Source organism: Anser anser (assembly GCF_964211835.1).
Source record: "Anser anser genome assembly, chromosome: 6".
Lineage (NCBI taxonomy): Eukaryota > Metazoa > Chordata > Aves > Anseriformes > Anatidae > Anser > Anser anser.
Genome location: NC_139726.1, coordinates 604,345 through 629,680, shown reverse-complemented (window position 1 = coordinate 629,680; position 25,336 = coordinate 604,345). Strand labels below are relative to the sequence as shown.

Here is a 25,336-nt window from a genome sequence, read left to right as displayed (position 1 = left end):
GTGCCCATCACACCACAATGTGCCCATCACACCATGCCGTGCCCATCACACCATGCCGTGCCCATCACACCACAATGTGCCCATCACACCATGCCGTGCCCATCACACCACAATGTGCCCGTCACACCATGCCGTGCCCATCACACCACAATGTGCCCGTCACACCATGCCGTGCCCATCACACCACACTGTGCACAACCCCATCCACCTCACCTGCTGCAGGAGGCGGTACCAGCAGCAGACCAGCATCTCTGCAGGCAGATCACAAAGTGCCCTTTGGATAGCGAATTCAGGGCAATTTCTTCCTGGGCAAGTGCAGAACCAGTGAAAACCCTGTATTTCCTGAGGTCTGCTCTTCAGCTGATCTCCTCTGAGAGAGGTCTTACATTTTTGGCAAAGGAGAGATGTGCCATGGCTCTGCGAAAGGTGTGGCTGCAGCTGGGTCCGCACTGGCCGTCCGCCCTGCGCACTCCACTGGCAGCAGGCAAGGATATCACGCATTGCAGCTGGGTCCACTGGAATATTATTTTTAGTTCTTAAGTAAATATTTAGCTAAAAAGTCACCTGTGCACTCAGGAAAATTATTTTGTCATGAGACAGTTTACAACAGCGCAAGTGCAGAACTTGCCAGACATGTCCAAAAATACTTGGCTGCAAGTGTGAAGAAGGGGAGGCAAGGAAATCCTGCATTTAACAGACCGAGCCAGCAACCTCTGCCCACAGGATCACGCTGGCTCGGGGCAATACCCACCCTGCTTCACCGCAGGGTCACTGGCATGATGACAGCTGTCTGTCCACCCACCATTCTGCCAGATCCTGCCTTTCCCTCCAGCCCCGCTGAACTTGCTCCCAGCGCGGGCTCTGCCCGGTCGCAGAGTGCCAGCGGCAGGGCTCGGCTCGCTGCAGAGCTGGTGTTGCACCGTGCCGACACCGCCGTGCCACAGCGCGGCCAGCACCCTCCTCCTCTGAACCTCTGCAGGCTGCAAGGCAGTGCTCGAGCAGCTGGGAAGTGATGGAGCGGGGTGAGAGACTTGTGCAATTCCTTCTGCATCAGCTAGGCTCCTGACACAAGTAGATGATTTTTGTGCCCACTCATCCACAGACTCATCTGGGCTCTGAGGCGCAAGCTGTTCTTTCTGCTTTGTGCATCATCAACAGCAATGGGAGCTCTGCAAGCCAAATTAGCCTCAGCAGTGGCTGGGTGACAGCTCCGACTGCAGCACATCTGTGCGGAAGCCGCGGGTCCCCCCCAGCCCCGCTCCTCCAGCAGGGTGGGACCTGCCGGCAGCGGGGATGCTGACTGTGCACCTGGGGCCCAGATCCCGAGCGGGGCGACCTCGCGCCACTTCGCCAAACGAGCACGCGCCAAAGAAAGCGGCAAACCCACGGCAAGCCAAAACTGGCCTCAGCTCCACCACGGTGCTTGCAGCCAGCATTTGCAAGTAGCAAACCTTCCTGTTGTAGTCTCCAAATGGAGTAATGCTAAGTGGACAATACTGTAAAGAGCCGCATGACAGTCCCTATATTAACTGCAACGTGCCGAAACATTTAATGCTACGCTGAGAGCGACGAGCGTCTGTGTGAGTGACACAGTTCAAGACTGCAGGTAGCACTGCATGTGCATCCCCAAGGACACTTTTTCTGCGTACCTCTCATCGCAATCTGATGCACTCTGAAAGGAAAAAGAAAAAGCAAATCCATATTCTTCGGGAGCGCTGTGGAGTGTCAGCAATAAGTCATCTTTGGCAGGAATATGTTAACAGCATCCAGAGAGGAGAGAACTTCATCTGAGCAGAAAAACCATTGCAGCCTGACTTTGGTACAACTCCAGCAAGTCTGAAATGTTCATACGGGCTCTGCTCCAGCCCTCCTCAGATCCTTCCTGATCCCATCTTGGGCAAGACATCCAAGTTACACTTTTCTGTACAACTGGTTTGTAATGCTTATTTGACTTTCCATGGTGTTTTGCAATGTTAAGGGCTTGGACACGTACATGCTTTCAAATGTCAGAGGCATCCCCGCTGCCAGAAGCCCCACCTGCAGATACGCTGGGCCGCTCTGGGGAGCCGATCGCACCGTGCTCAGGCCCAGGATCCATTCCGGGGCCCCTCATGCCCTGGCACGGGAACACGCCACGCCACGCCACGCCACGCCAGTCTCGGAGCCAACACACCGTTTGCACGAAGCCACCACACACGTGTGCCGGCCCCGCAGCCCCGCGCCGGCCAAAGGGCAAGTGGGCGTGCGGCCGGAGCTGCGGGCGAAGGGGAGCCGGGGGTAGGAGCGACACACCTGCAGGAACAGCCAATGCGCGGCTCTGGGACCACAACCGGGGCAAACAGCAGCGCTGGCCCGGAGGAGGAACGTCTCGCACCTACCTGACAAATGGGAGCAGGAGGAGGGAGGTGGTCCTGCTGCCCTCTGGGGTGTTGCACAAAGCGGGGAGAGAGTATTTAACCCCCTGCAGAGCCGCCTCAGATCTCTTCCTAGCTCCAAAAGCTAGCAGCTGAAGAAATAGCAGGGTGTTTTCCTTGCCTTTTCTGCAGGGTATCGCTTTCAGCTGACTCTGGCAGAGCCGTCATGACTGAAACAACAGGTTACTCTGGGTGAGTCATGGGAGAGGCTTTGAATTTGTTTTAATAAGACAAGAAAAATGTTCTCTGGGTTTTCTTTAAGCCTTATTTGTAAAATTGGCCTGTATCGCTATTTAGTTGCTTTACATCTATTAAAGCACTTGGAAAAGCAAGGTAAACCAACCTCCTGCCATCTGCAGAATCTGAATTTAATTTGCACTTATACTGTTAGGCAATTATTTGGGACAATACAAATATAAACTCCTGATTTGCTAAGAGCTTAATAAGCTGTCACATGTGATGCAGCACAGTACATTACCTGTTAGATACCTGCAGCAGCATTATATCAAAGAGCTAAGTTTGACAAAACTGATGACAAATACTGAGAACCCCTTTCTGCCAAGTATGTAGGGACAGTAAAAACGGTGCTGAAGGGGCTCCCAAAAGCAGCAGCTGTGAGGAGGACGAGCACTCGTGAGGCTCCGGCAGGAAGGCAGCTGCCCGCCGCCCGCTCACCCGGCTCTGCCCCTCTCCCCGCAGCGGTGGGCTCGTCCTCATCAAAAACCCGCACCTGGACACGATGGAGGAGGACATTCTGTATCACTTGGACTTGGGAACAAGGACGCACAACCTGCCTGCTATGTTTGGGGACATAAAGGTAAGTAGCAGGGGCAAAAGCGAGGCAGCAGCTCCCAGGCGCAGGGCTCTCCATCCCCTTGTCCCGCGGCGCTGCCGTCCTGTGCCGGGGCCCCGCTGCTGTGGGTGCGCCAGCTGGAGGCAGGATCTGGCCACCTGCAAAGGGTCTCGGTGGCTTGTTTTGGACAGAAGGCCCAGTAGAAAACTCTCCTTTAAAATACCTAACATTCAGTAAAACCTGAGGTTATTTTGGCCTCCCTGTTAGAGGACAGGCAGGAAGCACTTGTCCAAAGCATCCGAGCTGAGCTTTGTGTGCTGGAGACAGGGGAAAGAGGATGTCCTATTTTTAGCTGAGGCCAAAGCACAAAGCTGTCAAGCACAGGCTGTCGGTGCTCCCATCCCACATTAAATCAGAGCAGGGGAAGCGTCATGGAGCCACAGGGCTCGAGGAACCCGGCACAGCCATCACCATGCGTGGGCTCCCCCTTCCCTGCAGGTCGGCAGCGCTGCCCACGCAGCCACACGCCAGCCCCGTCCTATGTTTAGGGAGCGGTTTTTGTTTTAGTATGGAAACTGAGAAAATTTGTCCCTTTCCTCCCTGACTCTGTGGCCTTCGTGTCATCAGCAGTGCTCTCTAATTGCAGTAGACACTGCTGATAGAATAAATAAAATGACAAGCTACTCTAACATCTGGCTTTGCTTTCCTTTGCTGTCAGTAGGAATACTAACAGCTTAAATTGGCCAAATATATTACAGTGAAATTACTTTAGATCTTCTTGACTTGGAGCTGACACCCAGCTCTGTGCAGCTGTATGGCTGTCTCGGCCCAGCGCAGTCACAGCCCCAGAGGAGCACGGCTTGGCTTTCACGGCAGCTCCGGGTGTTGAGACCCCGGTTGCTCTGCTGCCCCTTGGCTGCCCGTGAGGAGGCAGCGCTCGCTGCTCGCGTCTGGTGCAGCTGGACACTGCCACGTTAGGACTGACTCGATACCCATTTTAGTGAAAAATACCCACAAACTCACATTTTACACCTAGTTTGTCTGCGTTGGCGGCAGTCCGAACAGGATGAAGGCGTTTGCCCAGTTCATGCACAAGGAGCTGGGGCTCGAGGGCAGTGGGGAGGACCTGGCTGACATCTGCGCAGGGACGGACCGCTACGCCATGTACCGCACGGGGCCGGTGCTCTCCATCAGCGTAAGTACCGCGAGGCGATGCTCCGCGAGGCTCCGCGAGGCTCCGCGCGCCTTCCAGCCCCGGCACCATGGCCCCGGCCTCCGGCACAGCCTCGGCCCAGCCGCCGCCGGCCTCTCCCCTTGCCTGGTGTTCAGCCATTGCCACCACCACAGTCCCTCAGCCACGGTTGTCCTCTGCTTGCCTGACACTTCCCGCTTAAGAGGCGCAGAGCTCAGGATGAGCAGGCACGCATTTTGCCCATCTCAGCGGTGTGGCAGTTCACCAGGCAAAGAGCAGTTCCCATCACAAATGAGCTATGAAATATTGCCGACAGTACTGCACTGGCATGGGTTCCCAAGTGAAAACCTTGCCCCGTTGTTGGTTCCTCTAGGAACAGTGGTGTTTTTGGCACTGCGCAGGGGAAGGAGCACGGGCTGCAACGGCGGGTGCTGGCGCCCCAGGGCCCGCTGCTGCTGCCGCTTTTTCGGGCATGGGATCAGTCTCGCACCCGGTTCACAGGAGGTGGCACCGCTCAGGTGGGAGGGATCACGTCTGGTTCCTCTGACAGAACCGAACCAAACCTGACTGACGGAGAAGCCTGAGGGACTCGATCTGGCAGGATCCCAGGGAAAAAGCCCTGCAGGCTTTTCTCTGCCCCACCTGGCAGCAGCTGTGCCGGGCAGCAGCCGTGCGGCAGCCACCGCCCTGTCGGCACGAGCCTCCCGAGCGCGGCGCCCAGCGGCTGCCAACACCGCGAGTTTGCGAGTTGCTTGGAAACACGGACGAACTCGAACGTACCGGAGGTAGGAAGACGGCTTCCTGCTTTGAATATTTACAGAGAGAATAAATTTTTTAGACATTGGCAAATAGCTCAGGCTGACGTTCCAGAATAATAACATGCAAAATGTTTTCATATTTAAAACGTGATAGAAGACTGTAGACCATCAGCCTCACAGCCAAAAAGAGACGTTGCAATATGAGAGCTGACTGCCAATGTGCTTCTTCAGATACACTTCCTTCAGGATTTTGAGCATGATGGAGATGGCAAAAAGAAAAAAACAGAGGCCTTTCTCATGAAAAAAAAGGCTGTACTGCCAAATACCTTTTATTTTTAAAGGTGAAACCGAGAAAAGGATGGTGACTGAGCAACAGAGCAGAGACCTGAGATGAGACACGAGGGAGCAGAGAGAAGGGGCAGCCCCAGCAGCCAAGGACTGAGGGGGCGGCACCAGCCCCTGCCCAGGGGGCCGAACCCATCCGTTGTCCTTGTGCCCAGCGACGTGGGAGAGGTGCTGTGGTGTGGGCAGGGACAGCTGGGAGGCACCCAGAGGAGCGGCGGCTCAGGTAGCTTTTGCCAGATCTCACCATTAAGAGCATGATCAGGACATGACGAACAACGAAGGTCAGCACGTGGCATAAGGATGAGCGGTGTGAGGAAGCGCTTGGAGCATTCAGCTGCCGGGGTGCATTTGTGGAGAGCACTTTCCTGAAGGAGAGACACCACCTGTGCCCCACGTAGTGGTCCCTGGGCACAAACACCAGCTCTATGGACAGGAACCTTAAAATCACCAAGGGGAGGAGAGGGCTAGATGCTTTACCTGGGCAGGCTACAAAGACGTGAGAGGTCTCCTGCCTCAGAAGACGCCTGCTGCTGGCCTCATCATCAGGAAGAGGCCACAGTGTAATCCTGAGCTCGCAGTGGTCAGGTACCTGCCACCTACTGTGCTGTCACAAGGAACAACCCTTTTCTTTTTTTTCCTCTCAACAGCACGGGATGGGCATCCCTTCCATTTCCATTATGCTTCATGAACTAATCAAACTGCTGCACCACGCAAAATGCCGAGACGTTACCATTATACGCATCGGTACTTCTGGAGGCTTAGGTAAGCTGCCTACGGCCTTTTTCCAAGCAAAAGGCCATTAATAAAAAAAATTCTCAGCAATGGGTGATGTAGTTATGAGCTTTTGCATTTTGCCAAGTCCTCAGATATCAAACACGAAGATAATATTTTATTTTCAGGTTAAAACCCAGGACACTTCTAGCGACTGCTTTAGCAGATGGCACGTTTTCGTTATGGCTGCCAGGGCAGCAGTGCTGCTCATGCCTGCGCAAGCTGGTGCTGGGGTGTGGTCTCTGCAAGCCAGAAGCAATTAAAATGCTGTCACTCAGCACATTCCCACAGTCACTTACCATGTGCTGATTTTCTGCATTTTACTTATACATCTGTGCCACTGCATAAATTTCAATTATTCTCTCACATCTGTTTTGCTAAAAATAAAAATTAAAAAAAAAAACTCACATAGGTACCTAGTGATATTTTTCTGTCACGCTGAAGTCTTACAACAGGTCACAAGTGCCACGAGCGCTGGCTTAGCCTCAGCCTTTATTTTCACAGGGATCGAGGCCGGCTCCGTTGTGATCACGGACACGGCCGTGGACGCCTCCTTCCAGCCGCGGTTCGAGCAGGTGGTGCTGGGCGACGTGGTGGTGCGGAGCACGGACCTGGACAGGGACCTCGCGGAGGAGCTCCTCGCCTGCAGCAAGGAGGTCCCCGACTTCCCCACGCTCATTGGGCACACCATGTGCACCTACGATTTCTATGAAGGTAAGCGCGCTCCGGCTGTTCCCCTTCCCCGCGGACACCGCGCCGAGTGTTCCTGCCGTTACGCAGGCAGAACCACCCATGCTAACGATCCTACGGGCGGCAGGAACTGCCCCGCTGCTTTGTTCGTTAGTTCGGAGGCCAAGGCGGGCTGCACCTTCAGAACCTGCAGTGCCCACGTCAGCACTTTGCCAGGGCACGGCCTTCCCTGCCAACCGGTCGCCCCGCACTTGGCAGTTCGATCTGTAACATCAACTGCAGGGCCGGTGCTGCTGCGGTCGGGGGGGTCACGAGGACCCATCTGGGCAGCGGTGGCTCCCCGGGGACAGTGCAGGTGCTGGGGACCTCTGCCATGACATGGGGAGCTGCGTGTGGTCAGGAGCCCTCCAAAAGCAGGCCGAGAGCCTCGCCCTGGCAGAGAAACATCCCCTTGCCAGCACCCCTCCCCTTATCCCAGCAGATGGGTTGCGCTCAGCTGTTTCCTATAAGCCTGTAACTTCAGAATCACCAAACACGAGAAAAATGTCAGGAAGTGTGCGATGTTTATGTAAACAAACTTCGCTTACTCTGGAACTGTTTCCTTTGCAAAATGAAATGCTGATTACAGAGTAGATGAAATGTAATAAATGAAGAATTAATAATCTGAGAACTATTTATAAACCTTTGGATCTGCTTGCAAATGCAACCATCTGCATATTGCTCGAGGCCATGTTTTATTTAAATAAAAAGCCGTTAAGAGGATTAACAGTAGGAAGAGCAATAAAATGCAGCACTCTGCCCAGGTTGGCACTGCCGCAGGTGTATGTTTTGCTTGCACAAAGGATGTTGTGTGCTGTGCAAGAGGTGTAGCTGCACAGGCCCACCGCACGGGAAGGCCCACGGTGGGAGCGCCAGCGCCCCAGGGCCCGGCTCCGCAGCCGGTGCCCAAGGGGGGAATGCCACTCGCAAACAGCTCGGGCTGCCTGCACCCACAGCACTCCCTACAAAAATAAATAAATAAATAAACCTAAATTAAAGGGACTTTCCTCTCCCTGATTTTCCCATTTTCACAGCTTGCTATGCTCCTTCCACAACGATCTGGCACTGCTAGGATTTAAGCTGGCAGACCTGCAGCTGATGTGCACTGCAGACCTCAGAGGAGCTGTGAGGATTTGCCCCAGCAGAGTGCGAGACACCCCCTGTACTGAATCTCTGTGGTTAGTCTTCCTTTTTACAAGTGTTAAAACCTGTGTAGTTTTCTCCTCTATACAGAGACATAGCACACTAGCTTTCAAAGTTCAGGTTAATTGGAACATGAATTAAGTAGCTATGCAAAGGGAAACTTGGTCGGCTTCAGACAAAACGTGGGCACTGCAGGGCTTTCCAGCTGAAGCTACCCCCAGGTCACTGTGACAGCAGCCCTGCGAGGACAAGCAATGACAGCCCTTCATTTCCTTTCAAGGTCAGGGGAGATTAGACGGAGCGTTGTGCTCTTTCTCCAGTGAAAAAAAGTTGGAATACTTAAAAAGAGCTCACGAGGCTGGCGTGAAAAACATCGAAATGGAGTCCACGGCGTTCGCTGCCATGTGCGGGCTGTGCGGTTTGAAAGGTGAGTCCCTGCCGCGGGCTGCTTCCCGGCCGTACCTTCACCCAGCGCGGGGCTTGCGTTTGTTATGAGATCCAGATGACCTGAAGGCCAAAAACACATTCCTAACGATTTCCACTAGAAAAAGTACTCTAAAACAAATCCCATGGCTCAGTAAAAAACAGGTTTGTTTTAAAAGGCCTGAGCGTGTGTCAGACAAAAAAAACAGGTAAATCCCCTCACCCCTCCCTGCTGGACACGCTTCTTGGCAGCAGAGGTGCAGCTCTGCCCCCCATCTTGTCTGCCCACGGCCCCCGCAGCGTCCTGGGGCTTCTGCTGCAGGCGAGCGCAGGGAGGGCAGCGCGAGGGGCTCTCCCCGAGGCCTGGCGCCCGCCATAGCACAGGGGCTCCTGTCTGCGCGGTAAAGCAGCACTTGGGCCGCCTTGCAGCTGCTGTTGTCTGCGTGGCGCTCCTGGACCGCCTGGAGGGGGACCAGATCCGGGCACCCCGTGAGGTGCTGCGGGAGTACCAGCAGCGGCCTCAGCGCCTGATCGCCGCCTTCATCCGGAGACGCCTGGGGCTGCACCCACCCGCGGGACCCGCACTCCCCTCCAGCAACTGAGGGCACCACCGACCGGCACGGCCCGTGAGCGATGGCCGGGCCCCGGTGCCGCCAGCACCCGAAGCACACACCGGGGGCACACAGGACCAAGCCCCGGCACACACCGCAGGCGAGCACACCTTTTCTGGGAAGCCAAAAGGAGGGACTCGGTCACAACGCGCTCCCCCAGGGCTGAGCAGGCGCTGCTGCCCGCGAGCAGGGCGGCTGGGTTTCACCAACATCGCAGTGCCAGAGCTGTGGGCCTCAAATAATTTGAACTGCACCAACATCATCGAGCACCCAAGGAGAGCAGCAGCCAAAATTCACTCAGGAGATGAGTGTGTCACCGAGCTGGCTCCTGCTCAAGGAACATGCAGGTCCTGCGGGGGTGGCTCCTGCCCACCCTGCCCCTGGGCAGAGGATGGCTTTGCTTCAGGCACATTGCCGAAAGCTACATAAATGGCATAGCAAAATTAATTTGCACTTGTGAACGTTGCTGTTACACACTGCTGTTACGACAGGCGTTCAGACTCACATTCATGCAATATGGAACGGTGCTTGAACCTCGTGTGGCCCCAGAGCCCAGCAGGGCAGGGAGCACACGCCAACATCTGCACCAACCTGGTGTCACCAGCTGCAGCCACTGGTCCTCCACACCCTCTGCAAACCAGCACACACCCAGGATACAGACAATGATCTCTAAGTATCACCATGAGCTGTAAAAGACCAAAATGCTCCTAGGCAGTGGGTGGAGGGGCTTTCACAGGGGTGTGTGTACAGCCTGGCCAACTTCCTACTGAAATTGCTTCCAGTTTTGAAGGCTCACTTACAAGGTCGCTTGCAAATTAATTTTGACAGCTTTAGAACTATAAGATTTAAGTGTTCTGATAAATACATTTTTTACATATTGAAAAACTTCCAGTTCAGGAGATTCTTCCGAAAGCTCGGTTCTGCCCAACTCGCCCCTTGGCGCACTTAGTAACTCTACACTTAGTGTAGAGTTACTTGATGTGTCAAAAAGGAAGACAATCTGATTTCCGTGCCAGGTGAGGAGGTATGTGGTAGCCAGCAGTAAAATCTCTCTCTTGGTGTTTGCCTTATTTGCACCATGGACTCTGCTGATAATGCTGACAGGCCCTCCTTGATCCTCATCCTCAATTTCTCATTTGGGTAGCGAGGAATTACTGTCTGCTTTGCAAGGCAGTGGTAGGTATGTGATCCATTAACGTTTATAAGGCATTACAACATTATGCTAATGAAGTTCTTTTTAACATCTAGATACTCAGATATGGATGTTCTGATATTTATTGTCCTTTTTAGTTAAGCTGCTAACTGTAACTTGTTTACATACAGAATAAATTTCACAGTCATCTTATGTAAGGCTTGAAAATGTAATCAGTTACAAAATGAAATGACATCAGTTTCCCTTTCATTTAATAGAATCATATTCCATAGTTTCAGCTGCAAAATAAAGATCCCAGATCTGAAAATGGTATTTCTAATTCATAATTTATTCTGAAAGAGTAATCACCAATATGAAATTGCTTGCATGATTGGTTTGCAGTAAATATGATGCAGCAAATTGGTTTCTAAATATAGACAAAGGTTAAGTTTCTTCTTATAGTAACCAAGGAATAATAGGTACATTCATGATAACGAAGATTTTATAATTAAAAGAACCAAGTTCTCAAGCAACCTGGAATGAATTATGTATCATAATTACTACGTATCATAGTGCAATCTAAAGTGACTGTGAAGCTATTTTGGATTTATGCTGTCATTACAAAACAGAATTCCTACCTAAGTTGATATATATCAAATTGGCCAGTAACGTCTGTGGGAGTTTTTCATGTACAGGTGACCAATTTTCCAGTGGAGGGAGACATGGAAAATTCTGCAGGATTATTCTGTAGCAGCCAACACCCACCAGATTTCCATAAAACCTTCACCAAGGCAGGTGTAAAATGGTGTACTGAGCACTGTATAGGAAAGGCACATTGTTTTTTTAAATGATTGTACACAGTGACAACAGAGTAGTTCCACTACACAGTCTATAGGAAATTTATTTAAAGTTTTTGCATAATGGCCCACACTACACCCCTGAAGCTTCTCTGTTCTGATACATGATGTGCTCTACCTTTTAAAAGCCGTAGATTCCATATCTCTTCTTGGAAGTTTCAGTGGAGGAATTTTGGGTAAAATTTCTTTTGCGTAAAGTGTTTTATGAAGTCCAGCTTCTCGAAGAGCTAACTCAACTCGAACTCTAGGGTCAGAAATGATCTGTTAAAACAAACCACAGCAATGACGAATAGAAACAAAACAGTACTTTCCTCATTTGCACAGTGTATCTTACAGGTTATCTGTCAATGTATATATTCAAAAAGTTCTAAAAGGCAATTACAACTGTTATGGTCATAAAATAAAGCCTTTAAAAGCAGAGAAACTCTATAATGAATAAGCGTTATCTCACTGCACAAATTTTGATATAATCCTTTTTAATATCAGTGACAACAACCTATTTTAATAGAGTCCTGGTTTTCCATTCCTCAGCAAAACTCTAAGGGCAGATGAGAAAACTGAGTGACTTTTAATTCAGCCTACTCACTGAATAGATTTTGACTTTTCTGATGTTCCCCATCGGCACAACCCTGCTTTCAGCACACAACTTCTCATCTCTTCCTGTTTGCTTCTATGGGATCTGAGTGCTTCAAATGCATTTATGATTTTTCCACAGCACTGCCTTGTGACTACATGTCAGTACCACTTTCATTTACATAACAACAACTAAGGCCCAGGGAAATTAATGCTAAGATCTGTCAAAAGTTTAGCTGACAACATTTGTAAGCCCCTTTCAATTCTTCCTTACGTGGGTTGCAGCAGGAAGCACAAAACGTACAAGAGTCGCGCAGCTTTCAGTTCCAGCTCCACCAGCGACAGTGCCCAGAGCTGCTGGGAAGACCGACACTGGGGAACGTCACTCACAGCTGCTGTTGCTCTGGGATGGAGCACGCGAACATGCTTAGCAGGAATAGGGACTGCAGTCTGGACAGTATATACGACTGGCTGAGATTGAAACAGGCAGAATACACTGAGAATTCAAGTATTGACCTCAAATATACGTTTGGATAGCATTTTCAAGCTAGGCTTTTCAAAACCTCACAGCATCAATCAGACTGGGGTAAATTTTCATAGCCAAACAAAAACTACATCTCTTGTATTTGAAATGATTCCCTGGAATTTGGAAATTATGCAGACAGAAAGAGAAATGCTATGATGTAGTTCTATGGCATAAAATTTGTCCAGCACTCCCTCTTTTAAGACATTTTAAAGCTTCTCAGTTTCAAATGCATAGATTGAGCAGATGGGAAACGATAAAGGAAACAAAAAAAACCTTCCCTATGTTGCTTCATTACATATGAAATAGAGCTCGCACTATTCTCAGCAGTCTGAGTGACCTGAAAACAGGAGTGCAGTTACCTCAGTTTCCTGGTTCATCTACACCTGGCTGGTTTCTTCTCCTTTAGCCATTGCGTATTACATCCCAATTGGTTTTCAGTTCACCAACAGTGAGAAGACAGTCGAGGTACTAATTTTCAGCTTATGAAGAGATACATAATATGGTTCCAAGGAAAAAAAGTACCCCACAATTAAGTTACCTGTGACATAGCTCTTTCTTACAGTCAGGAGGACTTTCATGCTGAGGCACTTCATTTCAAGTACTTAGTACAACACTAACTGGAACCAGTTAAAAGGAGGCACTTTTTAAAGTAAATTCCTAGAAGTGTAAAACGGGTGAGTTTTGAAACGAAGAAACAGCAAACAGATCACTCAAAACACCCAGTGCACCCAGGAAGTGCCCAGCTGGCTCAGCTCAGTCCATCCATCTAGCCCAGTAGCCTCAATGGACACAAATGTCTATTGTGTACGCTCTTGCTGTGCTCCTCCTGCATCTACAAAGATCTGGTCAGAGAGCTTACTCCACCTATTACTCCTCATGTTTTTACTTTTAGACATATTATACTCTATGTTCTACTGTTAACATCACTATTTCAGCTACAAGATCACTATCATATATTGCTCTCATGACATACTTGCATACAACAAACTGTACAGTACCATTACAATTACCTGCTCTTCACTGAACGTATGCAACTTAAACAGTGGCTTTTGAAGAACAAACTCTTCCTTGGTTCCAATGCCCATCCGAGCTTTAGATGCCACTGTATCAGCCACTACTCTAGCTGGATCTAATTTTGCAACAACAGAAACCTGAAGTACACAATATGAAAATAACAGTTACTTTATCTGTTTAGACATACAGTGAGAAAAGGTCTTATTAATAACACACACCCTTTCAGAACGCTATCATTTACCTGGTTTAGAAATTCCGAGAGTAGACTTAAGCCAACTTGTCTCCATGTATAAATATTGTAAAGCTGACAAGTTGAGTCCAGAGCATGAGTATCCCCTCCAGGGATGCTGAGCTAGGTCTCAAGACCAGCAAATAGCATTCTGCCTCACACTGCATATGCTCAGAGAGCACTCAAATCCTGAATAAGCACATTGCTTTTCCTCAACGTCTGCTGAGGGCCAATGTCCACCAGCAGCTCAGAGGCTCTCTGGATGCCTGCTAGCAGCAGAGCACCCCCGAAGCCACATGCTGTCAGCGATCTCTAAGAAAGTACTGTAGCAATACAGAACAAGAGGGGAAGATGCAGCTCGTGAACACAGTAAAACTTTCTAAGACTGCACGCTGAAAATGGTAGGAAACCCACTCTGACAGAGGCTGGTACTCAGGGAGATTTTTTCCAGCTTCCCAGTGGAGACAATTTAATTGGCTGCACTTAATATAGCAGTGGGCATGCCTGGCAAGTACCGAAATGTTATAATGTGGAGAATTGCCTGTTATGTGGGCAGGCTGAACACACAGTAACCTGCATGCTTGTGAATGCCGATTGTCAGTCCTTAAAAACTGAAAATAAACTTGAAAGCTGAATGGCGGCTTTGTGTTAATATACTCAGATACAGGCTAAAACTACTTGGGAAAATATAGAAAGATGCATGAGCAAACTAATCAGTCAGGACAGCAAATGAATGGCTAAAACAAGAAAAAATATTTAAAATAATCTATAATTATTTTTTCCACATCTCTTTTTAATAAAACGTCATCTTCATATTTACCCTGTAAATATACAAACTTTATGACTTCACTGGAGATCTTATTTTTTTTTCCCACATAAGACAAAGGGGCATATTTTATGAAGAAGTATTTCATCAGTGTGAAACACAAAGAATAAATATTGATTGGAAAAATAATGAAGCAGGAGCTCTTCCATCCTGGTCAAAGGCAATTCTAGTAGCATTTTCTCATTTGATACGAGAATTGGGTCAGTCAGTTCAGATCATGACTCTCAATCAGCCTGCTGTATATATAAATATGCTGTAAAAGGCAATGCAATTCAACCAGTAACTTAGAAAAGACATAAAAGAGTTCTTTTTTAAGAAAATGCACTGACAATCTAAAATCATAGTTAATACGACAAAATATTTAATTGGCCAGATTCTTAATGTATTACTGACTGGAAATTAATTTGAATTTAACAGTTTAAAAAATGACTGAACTAATAGACCAATGGTCCCTCTGGCTTATTTATTCCTGTTATGCTCCCACAGAAGATAGCCTGCAGTATTTGAACTCTTATGTTTTTCTTTCTTCTTGACTTTGTACTCCATAACGCTGAAGTGAAAGCACCTAAAAGGCCACAAACAGTCCACAGGGGACTGAGGAAAAATTTCACTGGCATGCATGCTGCACTGAGATGGTTAAACCTAAAGCCAAAGGACATGCTGAAGGTCATGGCTGCACCACTGTATTTTTAAGTACAGGTAGTCCAGGGTAGAGAGCTGCTGTATTAATTCTGATTAAATTATCCAAAATCAGAAGGGTTTAAAGAGCACCTTTTCTCCTTCCCCTATTTTCCTTTGGCTGCACATCCTGAAGTGCAAAGAATTTGAACTCCGGATTTTTCTTTTTAATTTTTGAAGTAAAAACCAAGGAGATAAGATACAAAAATATATATGAAGGAAACATTACATCTTCAAAAGTCAGCAAGAGAAAAAAAGTAACTTTGTACTTTTACTATAGCAAATGTTAGCAAGCACTTTCTGGGATGTCCTTTTGTTCTTTTCAAGATAAGGTGTAAAAGTTTCACAGCTTTTCATTTAAATTTCATTTAATTTTAAATTAAATTACTCATAAACCTTGCCTGAGACTCAAGGCAGACTTAAGATTTTTTAAAAAAGATAGAAGACATATCCACAACATATCAACAGCTTCTACAGTGTAATTTGACATCTTAATGTTCCTGTTGTCAGAGTTACAAAGCACACATGACAGAACTAATGGCAAACTTAAAGTACATTTTAACTTCATTTATTTGCTTGTGACTATTTTTTTAAAATCTTCAATATGACGGTATGTGTTTGTATCTTTACTGTGTATGAAAATACTATATATAATATAAACACCTTTTGTCGGAGTGCTTCAAGGCATTTCTCTTTTTCTTCTTCTTCACGTGCTTCTTGAAGGGCTTGTTCCTTTTTCTCCAGGAACCGCTTGTCTAGCAATGCTTGTCTAAACTTTACCCTGTAAAACAGCACATATACAAGTAGAAAAACACTTGGCCACTTTTCATTTCAAAATTGTTACTTTCAATTTGAAAACTATCCTGATGTTCTTTGTGTCCACTTAAAAAACAAGATGGTTCATCAAAACACCTGCAAAATGCAAAGAATGCTTTTTCTTTTATATATAGAGACATACAATTTTATTTATTTATTTTAGAAGTTGGCTAACCTTTCAGACTTCATTTCTAAAGCCTAGCTTTTCTCTAGCAAGCTTATAGCACTATTACTCATTTTTTTCCATTTTCTTTGCCAAGTAGAAATGTTCTGACATCTGTGTATGGTAGCAGAACTCTTTCCTATAACCCTTTCCATTAAAAGAAACAAATTGCTCCCAATCTCGTTACTGGAAGAAGCAAGAAAACTTAAGAATTATAAACTTCCTTAGAAAGAAAAAAATGGAGGTTAGCATAAATAAATTTAAAACTTTACCTATTACATTATTTTTGCTGATGAACTTTTTGCAATAGGTTTTTATTGCCTCGATAATATTACTGTGACCATATTTCCTATTAGTTCTCAGTCCACTGCCAAACTCTGTTTCTTATGAAGCTGTAAGGATATTCTTTGTCATATCACTGTTAGTCCTTTGACAGGAATTGCCATTGCCACACTCTGCATACAGAGTTATCCTTCTTTCCCCCTTCAAATTTCAATTTGCCTTTAGAGAACTGGAGAAGAAAACGCTGATTCAACTACAGTAGAACTAGTATATTTTTATAATTCTCAAAACTTTCATAAGTTCAAAGGAGTACGTAATTTTTGCTATGAACAATTTGTCCGAAGAGAATGGTAAAAAGCTGCCTGACGATGCCCAAGAGAGGCTTTCTGTTTATCAGTGTAGCCGTTGTAGTTTAGTCAGATGAACATTTACAACAGTAATCTTCACTGGTAATTTCATTCCAGGGAGAAGGCTTAAGCTGGTTTTCATACAAAGAAAATTTAATAAAAAGAAGAAATACTTTTTTTTTTTCTGAAAAAAAAAAACAAAACCACAAAAATTGTATTATATTGAAAATCTTTCACTGTGCTTGAGCTGACTACTATGATATGAGTTTTAAAATACTCCAGTATTATCAAATATGAAATTCAACAACTTGAGAACTTCTGTAAATTACTAAGAAAGAAAACTGAGGGGGACTCACTGAGGTCTAATTTCAAATACTGCTTCTCTTCTGTAGGAATTTTCATACATGCAGGAGCATAAAACCTTACTAAAGCCAAATGGAAATAATTTATAGTGCTTCCATACGCACTATAAATATGTATAAGTGATAGCAAATGATTAACAAATTAAACAACAGGCAGACGAAGGCAGAGAAAGGACCTACCACCTTGTTGCTCTGTAAAATTAAGTACAACTAATTTTATAGAAAAGCTAAAAAAAATCTTAATACACAATTTTGACTTTAAGTACCACTGTAAGTAACAATTTTAATAAATCATCAGCTGAAAAATGGGCTTAGCTGATTAGGTTTGGTAAAACTACCTTTTAAAGTATTGTGGGCATACACATGTAATTTTTTATAAGCAGAATTTCATTAAAATTATGCTTTAAGACACTGTCTCATAAATATTCAATAGGAAGAATATTCAATAGGAAAAGTTTTTATTATGAAAGCTTTAGCTGGAACTTTAAAAAAATGGGTCATAATATAGATAGCATTTTTGGTCTGTATCACAACTTACCCTGTTCCCTGTCGTCGATTGAATAAATATCTGATAAAAAGTAGAAAGCATTATCCAGTGGTTAGGTTACAGCACGAAGGCTAGGAAGATCTATTTGTTCGTGTTTCTACCTGCAGTAGGCTGGATTGATGCATGATGCTGCCAAGGCTCCCAGCATCTGGGATATGCAGTGCTTTACATACCCATGTGAAGTTTTCAGAAGTAGTCTCAAGTTCCCATGACAAAAACTGATGGGATAGATCCTTTGCTAGTTTATGCTGCAACCCAAGTCAGAGAGCTGTGGTTGTGTCAAGGTACGCAGCCTAACTCAGCCCCGAGCTCTAAAGAAATTCTTAAATGTACGGAAGGGTTTCCAGCACAAGCTTGCGGCGAAGCTGCTGTAAGCATCGGCTCCACCAACAGCATCTCATTTGTCTGATCTTCTGAATGGTCTTAAACATCCAGTTCTCCAACGATTTTCTGGATTCTTTAGGTTCTATGGCCCTTCAACACGGAGCACTGAACAGAGAGAGAGGGAGGACGTCGGGGGTTTCATGAGATCCGTGCTTCTGAAATGGGAAAACCTCGAGAGGCAACAGAAGAAAGGCTGTCTGTCTGCCAGCATTCTCAGGAGGGAACCGCAGCAAACAGCACAAAGTAAAGGAGAGATGCAATAAGAGATGAGCACCTTCACCCCCTGCATGTGATTAACAGAGCAGCACAGCAAGGAGCTGCCAGTGCTCCATTTCTCATGGTTAGTGAGAAAATTCCTGCAAACAGCAATCCTTTCCTCCTGACTCTCCCAGCTCTGCCCCATGAATTCAGGGCTAGGACTCAGCACAGTGACTGTTTTGTTTTTTTTTTAATTTTATATTTTATAAACCTGATTACTTAATTTAAAATTAAATGTAGAAACAATTCAGGATGAGGGCAGAACATTTTTTAATATCTGATTGCACATATTAGAAATTCTACACGTTTATCCAGGCTACATCTTGTATTTGGAATAGTTGGTTAGCTCACGCATCTAAAAATCTTTTCCGTTCCCTGAAAAGCCACAAAACGTATCAGATCAGAATTGCTGTATTAGCCTGTCCCATCTTTTACAATGAGCTCTGCAAAGACCTGAAAATAATTTGTGGTCTGGAACAGGTTAAACATGTAAAAATTACAATTAGTTTCTACAGAACTGCAATTCTGCACTGTGAAATCATTATGCCAACGTGTCTACCTTAGTTCAGTACAATACATGCCTCATACCATACTAGTGGCCCTACAGAACCTAGTAACAGAAACATCTCTGTTCTTCTTTGATTAATGTTTGTGAAGGCTTTGAAGATGAAAAGCACTAAATTATTAAAAGAGAGCATTTTTCTTTAACTGTTTTATTTTGTACGGTATGCCAATTTATGAAAACATAAAACTAAGCACTTACTGATTTTTGATTTGTAATAGCCTGAAGATATGATTACTTCCTTCCTGCTCTCCTCAATGAACTACGCCAATTCCTTATATTTTATTCTGATGTGTTTATTAGAGTAAGAAAAGAATATTCCTCAACTGTATAACATAGTGCAGTACACGAGTTTAAAGAAAAGTCATTTTCTCCTAATCAGTTCTGCTGTAAACTCAGTAATTCAAGTACTTGTGTTTCCTTTGCTACTAGCTATGATCATGCAGGTATGTTTCAGGAAAGGTATAGGTATATTTGTAGCATAAGGACATGTATATTTAAACTCAGCTGTCAGCAAGACATCACAACAAAAGATCAAAGTAGTGTTTCCCAACAAATAATTAAGACCAAGTTTAGTCTTCTCATACCAATGGAACTTTATCCCTATTTTAATTACATTTCTCCATGCAGTCTGGTGGGGCTCTTTCTGTAAAAAAGACAAACTTACGATTTGAGAGCAATTATAACCAGACTACATACAAAAGTCTTTTTATGGTACTTCTTCAGCAAGTCATTAAAGGCCATATTCTGCAACGACTGCTTGGCAAGGATTCAAATGTGAACAGGTTCAGCCTGTTCATCAAATGAGTGAACAGTAGCTACAACTAATGCACGTCTGCATTTTAATTTCACCCTTTGAAACATACTGGTTCTAAAGTATACAGAAGCCATCATGAAAACTTTCTCATTGGCATTCATTAAAATCCTAAATGAAGGTTGCTTGAGAGGAAGAGACCAAACAGTTCTATGGTACAGTACAGTATTAAATATCATATAAATAACTGAGGAGTGCTAATGTGAATAAGAGGCAATAACATTTACTAAGTCTAGGGTCTAAATACTCAAAAGAGAGTAATAATTTGATTGTCTCAAAATTTGGGGGCATAGTTTAAGACTCTCTAAAAGAATAAAAAATATATTTGAGGCTACAAGTGCTCAATGTACTCCTCTCACTTCCCTCTCAAACAAAATCAAACCTGACTACAAATAATTTTGCAAAAAAATAGTAAGGTAGAAGGTCTTACTACACAGCTACAATAGAAACAGCATGAAGGGAGCTGCTTTTAACGCGAGCCCTACTTCGTTTACAACAGTTTATTGCTTACATGATTCTAAAACTTTGGTTGATTTGAATTAATTCAAACTAACAAATAAATTACTTCCAGGATAGAACCATGATACAATCCCCATATATAGACTGGGGTAACTGCCAAACAGGAAGAAAAAAAATCACTTATTTGAATGTGTTTTAATTTAGAAGGTTGGGAGATTAAGACAAATTATATGGTAAAAAGCTCCTATTGATACTATATTCATATTTAATTTCTTTTACCGTTCTCTGTCTTTAATTGCTTGTTTAGCCATTAATTTTCTTAATCCCTTCATACGTTGTAGATCTTTCTCTTCCTGTTCTTGCCACTTGAGCTGTTTCTCAGCCCAGTACTTTTTGACCTGGAGATTGAACACATACAGTAAACAAAATAAGAATCATTCCTAAGCCAAGGTAGTGATATCAAATAAAGTTAGAAAAGTACTAAGTTAAAGAAAACCCAATTTGATTTTTTTTTGAATGAAATTTGTACTTCAAAACAGGCTGTGCTAACAAAAGATATAATAGAATAAAAAGAGGGTACGGATTCCCCCCAACAAATATAGTAAAATTGGACCACAGACACTTTTGTTTGACCACTGCTTTCAGTTCTGCAAATGGAAGGGGCTACCGCTTTCATTTGTTCCTTTCCCTCCTACTATGCCATCAAAACCTTTAGCTACATTGCTTGAAGAAGCGAATGTTGCCTGAGTTAAAATAAAATGCCCCAGGTTAGCTCAAACAACTGTACCCATGCTAGTCCCGTTCATTTTGGCTGAGGTGGAGAGCTTCCTGAGGAACAGAAGGAAGCCTATGAATGTAAGTATGCAGCTTTTCCAAAGCTGGGTGAGAAGGAAAGGCCTCAGCAAGAGGAAAAAAAAAAAAAATCAGAGTAGGGAAGCTTATCTGTAAAGAGAAGGGTTTTTGGATGTAAAAAGAGGAATCGAGATTTGAAGTAAATATCACTCAAGTGAAAATATGAATTCTTCACTTGAATAAATTCCTCAGGATTCCTAAAACCAGTGCAATTCTTCAAAGACAGCTGGTGGAATCTGCAGCAAACTTACGATTACTGACTTGCTGTGACATATGTTACAAATGCTACCTTAAAAACACGAACGGCTGCAGTAGCACACTTCCCAAAGTTCTGAATGATGACTTGAGCTAACATCACAAGCCACTGACCAGCTTGGAAAGCTCCTAAAACAGTTTTTAGACACAGGAACAAGAATCACCTTCTCATCTTTGAAGTGCTGGCTTCAGAGTTTTTTTGTTTGTTTGTTTTTACAATTTTCAAGAACATTTGAATTCCACTGAAATTCAGCAGCATGACTCCAACACTGTGTTCCTAAGCTCGTGTTAGATGAACCTGCTCAGGTACTGGCAACAATGCTGGAGCTGTGCAGTTCAGGGTTTGTAGGGACCTTGGGAGGTCATCTAACCCACGCAGCACGATCGGCATCGATCACACCGCTCCCCTCTGGGTAACATCCCTGGAATACAAGTGTACTTATTTTGCTTCTACCATAATTATTACTATTAATCTTCACCAAGTCTCTCAACTGCCGTAGCTAGACTGCTAGCAGGATACTGCTCAAAGTAAGCATTAAGTTAGATGTGAAGTACAGTATCTATAACATGATACAACATTAGCAGCAACTGTAGTAAAGACATACTCTATCCCCTTTATTTTTCAGCTATATTTACAAGAAGAGGTTGTCTGTCCCCATCACAGAGGTGAGCCCCTCTCACCTCAGACCCTGGCAGAAGCACAGACCTCCAAATTCCCCTCCTGTATGAGCACCCTTCTACGCTGCTCAGCAAGCCGAACGCAGCCCTTGTCTTCGCAGAAACCCCGGCAGCACAGCAAAACTTCCTGAGCATGCTACATGCAGACGAGTGCCCGTGGTTGGTATCAAGCAACGCTCTCAGTTACAAGTAGTTGCATTTACTAAAGCTGATGACTGCACGTAGCCACCTCTGTGAAGGCCAGGCAAGGCCCCTGCACGGGGGAGAGCACAAAGAGCCCTGGCTGCCCCAGCGCTCGGGTGCCATGGTGGGGGCACCTCCACCCCCTCCTGCCACACATCAGTAGTCACTGAAAAGCAAACCAGGCCTGCCTAATGCCCAGAATTATTAAAAAAAAAAAAAAAAAGGAACAGAAAAAAAATATATTTATGTTGTTCTGACCCCATTGTCTCAAAAAGGAACATTTTCATACGTAAAGAGAAGAGAAACAGTAATGATTAAAGGTTCGTTGTGCTTGGACTTATTTTCATACAGGCACTGGTGGAATGGGATGTGGCTTTTCAGATGGAAAAGAGACAGCTTACAGGGAATATGGTAAGAAGCCTACAAATTCACAAGTATCATGAAGATGCTGGATGGGGATCAATTCTGTCTCTTCCAGCATGAAAAGTCAGAGGCTTCAAATGAAATGAGCAAGAGCCAGATTCGGAGGAAATAAAAGACAGTTCTACAGGCAGTGCATGGAAGACTGGCGGAGCTCCTTGCTGACGGATGCAGAAAGCTCACAGGTGTTTCAGGAGAGACCAGGCAAATACCTGGAGAGCGAGCCCCTGCAGAAGGGCTCCTAAATCAACAAAGCACATCACCATCAGGAGGCATAGCCACAGACAGGGCAAATAACTGGGCAGGAAGGAAATTGTCACGTGTGTTTCCTCTATTGTTATGTGCGCTGCTGGAGACAGAACAGAGGGATTGTGTGGTCTTGAGGCTGGTGCCCGTGCCACCCCTCTCCACTTCCAGCACGCAGAACAGGCTGCAGGCACCAGCGCGAGACCTCAGCTGCTTACTGCAAACCCCAGTGCTGGGGGCACGGCTAGCTATCATGGCTCGGTGCAAATGGCGTGGTGCGGCACACTATCCCAGTGCTGACTGAGAAATCCCTTGGCTCCTTAGACCATTAAGACCATTTTTGGAAAGAATTTTGTATGATGAAAGAAGTATGATTTTCGTAAGAACACTGGAATTATTTCAAAATACTATCATCTGTAATTCACTGACAAAAACAACATCATGTTTCTAAAATTTGAAGTGTAGCTGGAAAGATAGAGAATAGAAATTCTGTAAAACATGCAAATATTTAAGAAAATCAGAAATTTTAATAAACATGAAAATGTTAATTATAGGCTTAGTTAAAATTATACCTTAATAATCTGTTGATTTTAAAATTAGATACATAAAATTCCTTTAGAAAGGTTGCAAAGGCCTGAGACCTTATCTCACCTCCATATCCTCTGCATCTATAATACAGATACCTACTTAAAATAAAATTTCCTCAAGGGATCATCTCACATAGGAAAAGAATTGCATAAAATGGCAACAAAAATAACTTATGTATCATCTACTGATCTATACTGAATTTAAACCTCTCCTGAAGATGTCAGTTGGAAATTGGAACAGGGCTATTAAATACTATTTGGAATACTTATATTTATTAAATAAAACACTCTCTATTGCAATTATTCCTGTTTTGTATTCCACATTATCTGAAGGATTTCTCATAATCTCTAAATAGAGACCAATGGATATTTCTGAATTCCGTACTTAAACACATAGGAAAAAAATAATCTGATCTGCAATCTAATTGGGCAAACATAGCATCTGTATCTACGATTCATTGTCATTTTACTCATTCTCAGGTCTGGAAGTATTTCACACACCAACATACCCTGTCTACATTATGAAGTAGGCAGAGCGTGAGCACTTTTTACACAGATCATGGATATTTTACATATTCCTTTTGCTGTCACAGAACGCTCATTAGAGAAGCAGTCACAGTATTATGTTAGCAGCCCTTTTTAAGGATCTAAGATGTAATATACTCAAATGAAACATATGACTACTGACCCCAAACAGCTGCTGTTCCATCTGTGCAAAGGACTGTTCCATATAGACATTGTACGCAGGCAAGAGAAAATTGGAAAATTTGCCCAACTAAAATATTTACACATAAAATTAACATTGCTGGTGGTCAGGTCAACACGGCCTCACAAATCCTCTTCCCTGCCTTGTTGTTTTAGAGCTACCTTCCACTATAAACATTGCCTGAGTAAAGACAAATAAGCAGAACAAGCTGCAACAAAAAGTAGCAGCAAAGTTTCTCACAACCTAAGAAGTAAACTATCATTAAATATGGGCTGCCTTTCTCTCTGTAACTTCATGTCCAGCGCTGGTGGTGAAACCACAAAAGCTCACAATCATACCCTCCAACTGAGGCAACTTGCACATTATCCATCAAATACCAGTCAAAATTAGGTATTTGAGATGTCAAAGACATCTCACCCTAAAAACTCTTATATGGAACATGAATGCAGACAACAAATGCGGAAGTTCTCATAACTTCTGGTTTTTGCTTACCTTATAACTTTAAATCCAGAATCTAAGAACAGTGACAACACCTTAATCAAGAACAATTACAAGGAAACATATGTCAGTGTGGAAAGGTCATATATGCACTACAATTTTGTAACAACATACATTCTTAAATAATAAGGAAAAATAGAATAAGCTTAAGGATAAATAAAAGAAATTAAAATAAGGATAAAGACATGAGCTACCCGGTCAAAACTCATAGCTGACCCCGCTTTGTGCAGGAGGTTGGACTAGAGACCTCTTAAGGTCCCTTCTAATCTTAGTCTTTTATTCCTACAAAAAGTGAGCATTCTGTGTATTTTGAAGGAAAAGAGAAACATCCTTTGAAACTGACTTTTGGGCAATTAGTTGTAATTTTTCTATGTGATTTAGGATAGTTTGACGGGAGGACTGCACTCTGCCAAGAATGTATATTTAGTCTTTAAGATGAATTGTGGAAAAGGAATAAGATAGGTAACCAACACAAGCAGAAACTTCTTCAGTTAGAGGAGAAACTGGATAAATATAAAATGGGAATGTAGCGATGACCAAGAACGATGGACTTACAAATCAAATAAAATCGATTAGACGTTAAGCAGCTTCTCAAATTTCAGCCCTGGACACTTGCAACAGTGAGAATTAATGAGCTGACAGTCTACCTGGAAACAAGAAGGCTTCAGCAGCTTCAGCTTCTTTTCTCCAAGTATCAGTTTAATTCAGGTGCTTCTTTGCAGAACTATTGATACAACCGAATTCAACAGTTATGCAAAACTACTACCAGGAACGCAATAAGCAACAAGAGCTTCTGCTCTTGACCTGTTTGACAGGGCATGAAGACATGCTTATTTGCACAAAGCATGGGAAAGATATTGAAGTGCTATAAAAATAGATAGGGAAATGCCTAGAAGAGTAGAT

At 44.5% G+C, this 25,336-nt stretch overlaps 2 protein-coding genes across 20 annotated transcripts in view; one reads left to right on the top strand and one right to left on the bottom strand.

Annotated features, from left to right (window-relative positions):
- Positions 1–214: 214 nt before the first annotated feature.
- Positions 215–24,415, top strand: UPP2 (uridine phosphorylase 2; the record flags this gene model as incomplete). 7 transcript variants are annotated; one of them, XR_014586011.1, is made up of 8 exons in its annotated part: positions 215–2,606; positions 3,114–3,231; positions 4,244–4,402; positions 6,150–6,264; positions 6,778–6,987; positions 8,426–8,572; positions 21,742–21,952; positions 22,328–24,415. XR_014586011.1 is itself a non-coding variant. In XM_083841765.1 (7 exons), the coding sequence occupies exons 1-7, from the start codon at positions 2,581–2,583 to the stop codon at positions 21,783–21,785; spliced, it is 819 nt and encodes a 272-aa protein (XP_083697891.1). In that variant the 5' UTR covers positions 215–2,580. The 7 variants fall into 7 exon arrangements, 6 of the variants coding, with proteins under 6 accessions (XP_083697891.1, XP_083697890.1, XP_083697887.1 ...); XM_083841765.1 differs by having other exon boundaries at positions 21,742–24,415; XM_083841764.1 differs by lacking the exons at positions 21,742–21,952; positions 22,328–24,415 and adding an exon at positions 17,995–18,099.
- Positions 8,474–25,336, bottom strand: part of CCDC148 (coiled-coil domain containing 148) — a 68,280-nt gene continuing 51,417 nt past the window's right edge. For 9 of the 13 annotated variants that reach the window (XM_083841701.1, XM_083841702.1, XM_083841698.1 and 6 more), the window contains 5 exons: positions 20,288–20,406; positions 15,678–15,795; positions 13,278–13,418; positions 11,287–11,429; positions 8,474–8,652 (listed from right to left, as the gene is read on the bottom strand). In XM_083841701.1, coding sequence (XP_083697827.1) covers positions 8,610–8,652; positions 11,287–11,429; positions 13,278–13,418; positions 15,678–15,795; positions 20,288–20,406 — 564 coding nt within the window. In that variant the 3' untranslated portion in view covers positions 8,474–8,609. Of the gene's footprint in view, positions 8,653–10,990; positions 11,129–11,184; positions 11,430–13,277; positions 13,419–15,674; positions 15,796–17,522; positions 18,021–20,287; positions 20,407–25,336 lie in introns of those variants that run through there. The other 4 variants (XM_083841699.1, XM_083841703.1, XM_083841704.1 and 1 more) reach the window with 4 other exon arrangements.